General features: G+C 51.3%; 2 protein-coding genes across 2 annotated transcripts in view; both read right to left on the reverse strand.

The window, feature by feature from the left end:
* Positions 1-1,427, reverse strand: part of dok7b (docking protein 7b) — a 20,275-nt gene extending 18,848 nt beyond the window's left edge. The window contains exons 1-2 of the mRNA XM_056587322.1: positions 1,345-1,427; positions 1,177-1,222 (exon numbers count right to left, since the gene is read on the reverse strand). Of these exons, the coding sequence (XP_056443297.1) occupies positions 1,177-1,222; positions 1,345-1,398 (100 nt within the window). The 5' untranslated portion in view covers positions 1,399-1,427. The remainder of the gene's footprint in view (positions 1-1,176; positions 1,223-1,344) is intronic.
* A 2,255-nt stretch (positions 1,428-3,682) lies between these two features.
* Positions 3,683-11,401, reverse strand: part of LOC130380141 (regulator of G-protein signaling 12-like) — a 28,007-nt gene continuing 20,288 nt past the window's right edge. Inside the window, exons 6-7 of the mRNA XM_056587323.1 lie at positions 11,217-11,397; positions 3,683-4,182 (exon numbers count right to left, since the gene is read on the reverse strand). Coding sequence (XP_056443298.1) covers positions 3,683-4,182; positions 11,217-11,397 — 681 coding nt within the window. The remainder of the gene's footprint in view (positions 4,183-11,216; positions 11,398-11,401) is intronic.

The raw sequence follows: 11,401 nt of genomic DNA on the forward strand, positions 1-11,401 counted from the left end.
AGACAGTCTGGACCAGAGAGACAGACAGTCTGAGGGGATCAGAGAGACAGACAGTCTGAGGGGGATCAGAGAGACAGACAGTCTGGACCAGAGAGACAGACAGTCTGAGGGGGTCAGAGAGACAGACAGTCTGAGGGGGATCAGAGAGACAGACAGTCTGGACCAGAGAGACAGACAGTCTGAGGGGGTCAGAGAGACAGACAGTCTGAGGGGGATCAGAGAGACAGACAGTCTGAGGGGATCAGAGAGACAGACTGTCTGGACCAGAGAGACAGACAGTCTGAGGGGATCAGAGAGACAGACAGTCTGAGGGGATCAGAGAGACAGACAGTCTGGACCAGAGAGACAGACAGTCTGAGGGGATCAGAGAGACAGACAGTCTGAGGGGGATCAGAGAGACAGACAGTCTGGACCAGAGAGACAGACAGTCTGAGGGGGTCAGAGAGACAGACAGTCTGAGGGGGATCAGAGAGACAGACAGTCTGAGGGGGATCAGAGAGACAGACAGTCTGAGGGGGATCAGAGAGACAGACAGTCTGAGGGGAAGCAGACAGATAGGTGGGCTGATCTGCAGTGAGTCTTTGTTATTCCTATTAATGCTGCTGTCGGTGCTTGTGTGCGCCATAGAAAGTGTGCACGGTCATAGGTCCTCTATGTGTTTGTCCCTAGCACAGCTGTCGTAACAGACCCATGGATAATGAGCTGAACTATTTGCGCAGGCAGCTGACCGTCAACCTTTACATTATACAGGCGCTAAAGCGGTTCCTGATCTGGAACTCCCAGGCAGAGCAACACGTCCATACGCATCCCCTCCCCTTCTATCTCTTTCTCTTTGTGTTAACTCAACTTTATAAATTATCGCTAATGGATGTCGCTAGACGGGCACCGAATATTAAACGCACACTTATTCCAACTATGTGTGGGAATGGCGCAATGTAATCACGTGTTAACACGGCTATTGGAGACGTGCGCTATGCGCTTCGTGGCGCACGGCCAAGTGTCCAAGTGACAAGTTGTGCGATACCAGAAAATCACGGGGGAAAGTGTGGATCATTTGGATGAGTATGCGTCTTTTAAGCTGAACCAAACTTCTGCTTAAGTGTTTGTAATGAATAGACATAAAGATAAAGTATATAGATCTAGTCAACTAGAATATAACTTTGCTCCATTCCCTACCTGCGACCGGAGACGGTTTCCGAAGGACGACCCACCGAGTCTTCCACTGTGGAGCAAAGTTGAACCCAAAAAACAGACACAACCCCGCGATTAACCTCAGACACCATCGAGTGAACGAGACCGACGCTTTCAGAAACAACGAAGATCGACTTAATGAAACAGAATCACCTTTTTTCCATCTCTGAACTTGACTTGTCCCTCCGCGACAACCGTATCCGTCATCTTCTGTCATGGTTCCGAGCAGCTGGGCCAGCTATGTGTGTGTGGTTGGACGTGTGTGTGTGTGTGTGTGTGTGTGTGTGTGTGTGTGTGTGTGTGTGTGTGTGTGTGTGTGTGTGTGTGTGTGTGTGTGTGTGTGTGTGTGTGTGTGTGTGAGAGGGGGGGGGGGGGGGGGGTGGTTGGACGCGCGTGTGTGTGTGTGTGTGTGTGTGTGTGTGTGTGTGTGTGTGTGTGTGTGTGTGTGTGTGTGTGTGTGTGTGTGTGTGTGAGTGGAGAAGTTGGACGTGTGTGTGTGGTTGAACGTAATGTGTGTGTGTGTGTGTGTGTGTGTGTGTGTGTGTGTGTGTGTGTGTGTGTGTGTGTGTGTGTGTGTGTGTGTGTGTGTGTGTGAGGTTGAACGTGTGTGTGTGCGCGTGTGTGGTTGAACGTGTGTGTGTGTGTGTGTGTGTGTGTGTGTGTGTGCGTGCGTGTGTGTGTGTGTGTGTTTGAACGTGCATATCTGCGTGCGCGCACATGTGAGTGTGCGCGCTCGTTAGCGCGTGCACCAGTGTGTGAGTATGTGTGTATGACGAATCCCTCCGTGGGGCCGTTCTCCTATTCCTATTTCAAAATAGCTCCGCCCGCCCTCGGGCCCCCCGCGGGGCCGACTCAGACACGAGCGGCTCTCCGTGAGAGACGCCACATCGGTGCGTAAAGCGGCCACCGGCTCGGCCACCCCTCGGACGCGCGGCTCTAGCGGGTCAGTGCAGTTGCTGCCCAGCGCCAGGTGTCCCAATAGTTTTCATAGCTAATTCAATTAAACACCGGCGAACCTTTCACTTAACTCAAAGCCCCGGGGGGCGGCAAGTCTTAGACGCGGATTAGGTGTGTTGTTTTATCACAGGACTCCAGCCGTGGTGTCACAATGAAAATTCAATTAGCACAAAGCCTTCAATTATGGGATATGTGGTTGCCCTTGCCAACACATTTCGCACAACAATGAATGCCTCACAGGGTGGCGAAAAATAGTTAGAGTGGATGGGCGACTTTCCAATACATCATGAATGAATGAAGGATTGAATAAGTGGAACGGTGCGTCATGCGTCATTACGTCATCCAGGAGAGGGTTACAGTTTGGGTGAGGAGGTTCACTTAATGGTGTTTGGTAGTGCGAAGTAGATTGGAAAGTTTAGACATTGGGTGTCGATGTTTGAATTGACTTTTTTATTCGTAATATTTGTAAAAACAATTTTCTTTTCCAAAAAGATGTATGACCAAATAGTGAATATGTAATATTGTTTTAAAGAAAAATCACACAAATGCAATGTAATACTGTATAATCAACAACTTTACAGATTAAATTAATAAAATACAAATAAATGTTAATTACTGACCAAGTTAAATGAAGAATAGATGGACAGGAAGTTGATTCATAAGGACAGGAAGTTCAGAAACCGAGACGTCTGTCCCAGGGATCAGAAGGGCTGTGAGACCGTGTTCTACAGGTTGAGCTCCCATCAACCTACTGGTCTTTCTCCAGCATACTGGTCTGAACATACTGGCCTGAACATACTGGTCAGTCTTCAACATATACTGGTCCGTCTCCATCATACTGGTCTGTCTCCCACTGCCCCCATGGTGATCCAGGAGGAGGTTCTGGGGACACCTCCGAGGGTCTTTATCTCAGCCTCTGAGGTCCCCTTCTGAGCCAGAGGTCCTGATCTCACTGCGTCGACCCATCCTGGGGACGGCATGTGGCTCGGGAGGGAGAGCGAGTCGACTAGAAACCTGGAGGTCGCTAGTTCGATCCACGGCTCCTCCTATCTTGAGTGACGCCTCACCCTGACTGCTCCTGACCAGCTGGCTGTCGCCCTGCGTGGCTGACTCCGCCGTCGGTGTGTGAATGTGTGTATGAAGGGGTGAATGTGAGGCAGTATTGTAAAGAGCTTTGAGTGGCCCCTGGTCTTGATAAATGCAGTCCGTTTACCATTTACCGTCCACCGGGGAGAAGGCCTCCAGCCGGCGATAGGAGCCTCAGCTGGAGGCTGTGAGGAGCCTAAGGAGGTTATGAGGGGGGCCCCATGGCCTCGAGACGGCCGGCCCCTGGAGGCTGTCAGGGCCCCCCGGTCTCGAGGCCCCTGGAGGCTGTGAGGGCCCCTGGAGGCTGTGAGGGGGGCCCCATGGCCTCAAGGCCCCTGGAGGCTGTGAGGGCCCCCCGGTCTCGAGGCCCCCGGAGGCTGTGAGGGCCCCCCGGTCTCGATGCCCCCGGAGGCTGTGAGGGCCCCCCGGTCTCGAGGCGGGCGGCCCCTCAGACGAAGGTGGCCTTGAAGTTGCTGCGGTCCAGGTGTCCGTTGCGGCGCGCCTCGGGGGGGTCGTCGGCCCCCACCTTCACCGCCACCATGGAGGGCAGGTCCGACGTCTGGTACACCGCCGACCGCATCCGGCCGCCACGGCAACGCAGCTCCGAGGCCACGCCCCCCCACTTCTGCTCCAGCGTGGCGGTGGCGGCGGCGGCCGGGGCAAGCCGCGTGTCCCGGGACCCCCGCCGGCCCCTGCGGGGGTCCCCGGCCTCACCCCGACCAACGCAGATGTTGTCCAGGTCCAGGGGGGCCTTGGTGGGGGGGTGGTGGGGGGGGCGGGACGCGGGGGACTTGGACTTGCGGCGGGAGCGGAGAGGGAGGCGGGGGGGAGGAGGGGGAGGAGGGGGAGGCAGGGGCTTTGGGTTTGAGAAGGGGGCTCTCCTGCCTGGCAGTCTGAAGCTCCCTCCTCTCTCCTTCCCTCGCCTCCTGCCTCCTCTGTCCTTACCTGCTGAGGGACAAGGCAGGGTGACGTTCACAAGCAGCTACACACCGGTACGCACACCACACACACACTGCAGCGAAGGCATGCACAATAACACAAACACACAAACACAACACACACACTAGAGTCCGCCAAGGACTGCCCTTCAAACGGCTCCATCGCACAATAGCTCAGGAGCACAACAAAATGTTATTGTCTGGTGCGTGTGCGTGTGTGTGTGTGTGTGTGTGCGTGTGTTTTTGTGTGTGTGTGTTATTCATGGGATTATTATGCATGAGAAATAAAGTGAAAGAATTTTTGATTTTCCATCTCTTCAGTATGCCTGAAATTGACCCGACAAGAAAGCGATACAGTGGAAGCTTTCACACACACACACACACACACACACACACACACGCACACGCACGCACATGCACACACACACACACACACACACACACACACACACACACACACACACACAGGCTAAGAGCAGACAGCTGAGAGGGAGACGAAGGGGAGATGCAGACAGCTGGGTGTGGAGACGGCCTGACGATGCCGTCTCTAGGAGGGGTCCGTCCGTCCGTCTGTGTGTCCGTCTGTGTGTCCGTCTGTGTGTCAGTCTGTGAGTCCGTCTGTCCTCAGAAGGAAGGCCTGATACGGGCATTGTGATCACTGCTCAACATAGACTGCCCTCTACTGGCTGGAGAGAATCGAGACGACTATCAAAGCAGGACGAGACGCAGAGCGCAGTACGAGGGCGGGGGAGACTGGAGGGAGAGAGAGACGCAGACAGAGCCATTGAAACGTCTGAATGATGCAGGGTGAAGACATCTGGGAGAACCAGTTCAGTTCTGTTTAGAAAACGCAGGTCAAATGTGTTGCTGATATCATCTCAGTCCCATTACTGAATACCTCCGTGTGGTTCGTTTCTCGTGGTACATACATCTATTCTGTAAGATAGCGCTTCATTTAATCCCCTGACCTTTTCTCCTCACATGGCTTTGCTGCATTTCTCAAAGGGTGCACAAAGGTGGTGTGGTTTTGATCTATCAGCCGAAGGCCCAGGCTGCTCTGATTCAACGGATTAGCGAGCAAATTGGTTTGACATTTCTGCTTTGCAGGCTAATGGCTGCCTTCAAACCCTTTAAATAAAGCCCAATTTATCCCACATCCTCAGAAGGGAACTAATACGTTAAAGGTCCCATATTATACCACCAGGTGTGAGTGTGATCAGCCTTTACCAGCCGTTTGGAAAATCTGCCGTTTCTTGTGTTTTAGTGACATCACAGGTGGACCTAGATGTACACTGGATAGATCAGTTTACCAGCCTACCCAGTGGACTAAAGCAAACGTTAGACATCTATCCGTCATACATCTAGGTGGACACCCCCACTTGTGGTGTCAGAAGGGGCAGATTTTCGAAACGGCTTGCAAGGGCTAGTCACACTCACACCTGCTGGTATAATATTGGACCTTTAATCTGAAAACCCTTTAGATGTGTACTCCCACTGCCAGCAGGTGGTGCTGTTGGAGATAACATGTTTTTGCCCGTTGAGGTCATTTCTTTTTTTGACACCTTTCTAATGTGTTCGGACGTGTTTGTGGCTTAAAAAGGGGTCAATTGTGATTGTGTGCAAGTCTTGCTGACAGGAAACAAAAACAGTAAATGCATTCCAAGCTTCGACAGATGTGTACTAACAACGATGGTCAACACAAAAAAACACCATAGTGTACGTGTTAAGCAGCTAGTCCACTTCCGAGGGTATAAAGATTGCCATTGATGATAATTGATTGGTGTCTCCTCTTCTAACACAAGGATACGTTTAAGGTTATGCCCATCCATGGCTCTGAAAAGCCTCTTTCCGATAAGCACTTCAGAAGTATGAAATAACCCTCTTGAACCAAAACTCGTCGGAGGTTTCCGAGACGATGAGATGAGTGCTACAAGCGAGGCTGTTCGACGTGGAAGAGAGGACAAACCCTTGACCGTGAAACCTTTGGGTTCAGATCCTCCCTCGGATGTGAGTTCACCAAAGGCCCACAGCAGCTCGCTAAATGAGGGGCTTACGACGCCAAAATGATCATTATAAAACTCACTGAATTAGTTCCTCTTGTGGAGGATACGTATAAAACTACAGGTCAGCTGCCCCGACTCCCGAGGGAATGTGAACTGTGTGTGCCACTGTGTGTGTCTCACTGTGTGTGTCTCACTGTGTGTGTCTCACTGTGTGTGTCTCACTGTGTGTGCCACTGTGTGTGTCTCACTGTGTGTGTCTCACTGTGCGTGTCACTTTGTGTGTGTCCCTTTGTGTGTGACTGTGTGTGTGTCCCTGTGTGTGTGTGTGTCTCACTGTTTGTGTGTCACTGTGTGTGTGTGTGTGTGTGTCACTGTGTGTGTGTGTGTGTCCTTGTGTGTGTCCCTGTGTGTGTCCCTGTGTGTGTGTCCCTGTGTGTGTGTGTCCCAGTGTGTGTGTGCCTGTGTGTGTGTCACTGTGTGTGTGTCACCGTGTGTGCGTCACAGTGTGTGCATTCAGTCCAACCAGCCCTTAATGAGTATGAAGTAACACTAATTAGAAACCCTACAGCCGGCCGTAACCTGCTGGAACAGTTCAGCTTTGGGTGTGCACGTGATTGTGTGCATGAGTTTGTAGTTGTGCACATGGATGTGTGTGTGGGTCCGTATGTGTCCACGTATGTGTGTTTGAGTCCGTATGTGTGCACGTGAATGTGTGTGTGTGTGTGTGTGTGTGTGTGTGCGTATGTGTGCACGTGGGATGGGGGCTGAAACAGGAGCTGGTTTTGTTTGTGCGTCGCCGGCGGAGCCGGCCTCACAAAGCCGGCCAATCAGAGGGCCGGCCTCACAAAGCCGGCCTATCAGAGAGGCGGCCTCACAAAGCCGGCCAATCAGAGGGTTAGGCGGAGGGGAGCCCATGCATAGCTAATGACCCACTCTCCCAGGACCCCATTCTGCTGGAGCACAAAGGAGCTCCCCTGCAGACCAGGGCAATGACACACACACACACACACACACACACACACACACACACACACACACACACACACACACACACACACACACACACACACACACACACACACACACACACACACACACACACACACACAGAAATGTGTGTGTGTGTGTGTGTGTGTGTGTGTGTGTCACATTGTGTGACACCTTAATGTTCTGCACACAAACACACACGTACATAGATTCAGACACACACAAGAATGTACACACAAAATGTATGGTGCATCCACACATTAATATATGCAAAAATGCACGCACACGCACACGCACACACACACACACACACACACACACACACACACACACACACACACACAGTGAAGGGGGTGACTAAAAGCAGTATCTCAAGTCAGGATTAGAGGCTGGTGAAGGGGGTTTGGAAAGCAGAGAGTAAATAAGAGACCAGCCCAAAGTGACATCAGAATGGGTCGATGCTCCACTAGTGCTGTGGGGGGGGGGGGGGTCACTGGGTTTGCAAACACAACTCAAACGCCAATGGGAGGTGGATGAAGGACGCCCCTGTGTTTATGTTGCTGATCACTGACTGAACGATGCAAAACTATCATCTATCACAGATTAAATAAACTAGACTCTATCACAGATTATATCAACTATACACTATCACAGATTATATCAACTATACTCTATCACAGATTATATCAACTATACTCTATCACAGATTATATCAACTATACTCTATCACAGATTATATCAACTATACTCTATCACAGATTATATCAACTATACTCTATCACAGATTATATCAACTATACTCTATCACGGATTATATATTCTATTCTCTATCACAGATTATGTATACTATATCTACTATACTATCATATATCATCAGATTATGTATACTATATCTACTATACTATAATATATCATCAGATTATGTATACTATCACTATATCTACTATACTGTCATATATCATACTATACTCTATCATAGATCCTACTATTCTCTATCATAGATCCTACATACTATACTTTATCATAGATCATAAAATACTCTATCATAGATCATACTATACTCTATCAAAGATTATGTATACTATACTCATGGATTATACTATAATATAATATAAAATATAATTATAGTATATATCATGGATTATAGTATAATCCATGATCGAGTATAGTATGATACAGTATATGATAGAGTATAGTATAATCATTATATTATACTCTATCATGGGGATCATACATCATAGTACATGTACCTCCTCCAATGTATTCCTCAACAACACCTCATATGGCTAAACAAGGCTTTGTCCTGTGAGTCTCAGAGCAGCCTGAGACCCTCGTGTGTCATTAGGGTCTCATGTCTCAGACAACATGCGACAACCATGTGTCACGTGACCCCTGGAGCGGTGAAGCAGCCAGTCCCTGTGGGGGCGCCCCCAGCGGGCCGCCGGTGGTGCTGATGCTGATGCGGGTGGAGGAGCGACAAGTGCTCGACAACGAGGAAGAGAAACGAGGGATGAACAGAAACAGAAACAGAGAGGCACTTCACACAAGAGGTTTAAAGGCCGGGAGAAGAACCTGTAGAACATTTATTAGAGCTATGTACAATACAACCGATGCAGAGCAACAACAACGGTGGACCGATCGATGCGGGGACAAAAGGCAAAACCCGTTTCCGTCGCCACGGCGATACTGCACTCACAGAAAGGATGCGACAATGGCCGCGGTGAAACGTTTACACAAAGCGTGGGCTTTATACAGACTAATACTTTCAGAGAGAGGCGGAGGGAAATTAAAAAAAACAAAAAGACAAAAAGGAAACGTCGGATAAATTAATGTCACTTTATCGGAATATATTACATGATCAAAATATAGGAGATCCTTAAGAAGATGTAACATTTCGACTGGTTAGTGGAATTCTTCCGGCTGCGGCCAACACAGGTTCTAAGCTATCGTTGAATTGCAGAGCGGGCGAGATAACATGAATTATAGGGCCGGAGAGAGAGAGAGAGGGAGCGAGAGAGCGAGAGAGAGAGAGAGAGAGAGAGCTGGCAGTGTCTGGCAGAGCAGGATTGAAAAGGTCCAGGTGTATGATGAAACTCCTGGGTAATAGAGAGAGAGAGAGAGAGACAGAGACAGAGAGAGAGAAAGAGAGAGAGAGGGAGAGGGAGAGGGAGAGGGAGAGGGAGAGGGAGAGAGAGAGAGACTGTGCTCTTGTGTTCTGTGCTCCTCATTCCACACGAGAAGTGCTGGAGGTGAGAGCTCACCAGTGGAATCACACCGTGTTCTGTCCTCAGGTGATCCCAGAACAGAGAAGTGGGTGTTCAGGCCTCTGTGTGTGTGTGTGTGTGTGTGTGTGTGTGTGTGTGTGTGTGTGTGTGTGTGTGTGTGTGTGTGTGTGTGTGTGTGTGTGTGTGTGTGTGTGTGTGTGTGTGCGCATGTGTGTTTCCGCGTGTTTGTGTGCGTGTGTCTGTGCGTGTGTGTGTTTGAGGGGCTCAGACCGTGTGGGTGTTCATCTTGAAACAAACTACAAATTGTTCCCCCCTTCGTCGTCGGAGGAGGACGACGGCGCCACAGAAAAGTGCATTGCTCCGCCTGCCGGTCTCACCCGGGCCGTGGGAGAGAGAGTGTTGAGGTGCGTTTCTGCAGAACACTGTCCTGTCGCGGTGAGGATCAGGGCTCGGGAACACCAGAACGGAGGAGAAGTCACAGGCAAGGGAAAAAAAACGTGAGAAGGTACAAAGCAAAGTTTTTTTTGTGGCAAAAGGTCTCGTCTTATTGTGATCGGCTAAAGTGCTTTATTGGGTTCTTTACAGTTGGGATGGTTGGCAGAGGAGGAGAACGAGGTGGACCAGCCCTTGGCGAGGAAAAGGGGGTGGGGGGGGGGGGGGGCACTCCACAGACAGGATGGTCCTAAAGAGTCGGACCAGCCCTTGGTGGGGGAGGTTAGGGACGGCTTCACACACAGGATATCCACACCGAAAAACCACTCAAGAGTTCACACAGAGAGCGGAGCGTGCAGGAGGGGGGAAGTCCCGGTGGGCGGAGGCGGAACACGAGCCCACCCGTCGTCATCGCTTCGAGGTGCAGGCCCTGTGTGAATGCACCCCTTCCCCCCCCCCCCCCCCACTGTGCTGTACAACATGGTACGGCCGGCCCTCATGAAATGAACACGACTACTGGGAAATGTTAGGGGCTGTGAATCAGCAGTGGTCGTTTGGCACTGGGAGGACTCTACGATAAACAGAACACTTCTCAGCCTCTGGCCGCAGCCCGGGGCGTGTACGAGGAGGCCTTTCATAACAGGCCACGGCGCAGTTAGTCACATCGCTTTTTATATCTATTTTACAATGGGAGCTATTCAACGTTAAAGATTATCTGTTCTGTGATCAGAGAGGGGTCGAGGGAGGGAGGGAGGGAGGGAGAGAGAGAGAGAGAGAGAGAGAGAGAGAGAGAGAGAGAGAGAGAGAGAGAGAGAGAGAGAGAGAGAGAGAGAGAGAGAGAGAGAGAGAGAGAGAGAGAGAGAGAGAGAGAGAGAGAGAGAGAGAGAGAGAGAGAGACAGAGACAGAGACAGAGACAGAGGGAGAGAGAGCGAGAGAGAGAGACAGTGAGAGAGAGAGAGAGAGAGAGAGAGAGAGAGAGAGAGAGAGAGAGAGAGAGAGAGAGAGGGACAGTGAGAGAGAGAGAGAGAGAGAGAGAGAGAGAGACAGTGAGAGAGAGAGAGAGAGAGAGAGAGAGAGAGAGAGAGAGAGAGAGAGAGAGAGAGAGAGAGAGAGAGAGAGAGAGAGAGGGACAGTGAGAGAGAGAGAGAGAGAGAGAGAGAGAGAGAGAGAGAGAGAGAGAGAGAGAGAGAGAGAGAGGGCTCACTTGAAGGGGAGGGGAGCAGGGTGCATTCTGGGAGAGCGAGGAGCTGCTCTCCTCTCTCTCTCACAGGTCTCGACCTGAACTAAGTGGACGAGTCAGGAGGCCCCGCCCTCTCTGCCGATACAGAACGCCGTCGTCGGGGGCGACGGGAGGACGGAAACACGGCGGGGAGAGGAGTTCACACGAGGGGGGTACCTGAGGGGGGGCCGCCGTCGTGGGGTGGAGGAGGTGGGGGCGCGAGGGGCGGAGCTTCTTGTTGCCGTGACGACGGGAGGCGGGGCCGGGGTTTGGGCAGCAGCGCCGAGGGGGTGACGTAGGAGAGGTGGGGGCTGTTGATGTCGCCCTCCCCCACCAGAGTCAGGTCGGACAGCGCGTCCTCC

This window comes from Gadus chalcogrammus, chromosome 3 (assembly GCF_026213295.1).
Source record: "Gadus chalcogrammus isolate NIFS_2021 chromosome 3, NIFS_Gcha_1.0, whole genome shotgun sequence".
In the NCBI taxonomy this organism is placed as follows: Eukaryota; Metazoa; Chordata; class Actinopteri; order Gadiformes; family Gadidae; genus Gadus; species Gadus chalcogrammus.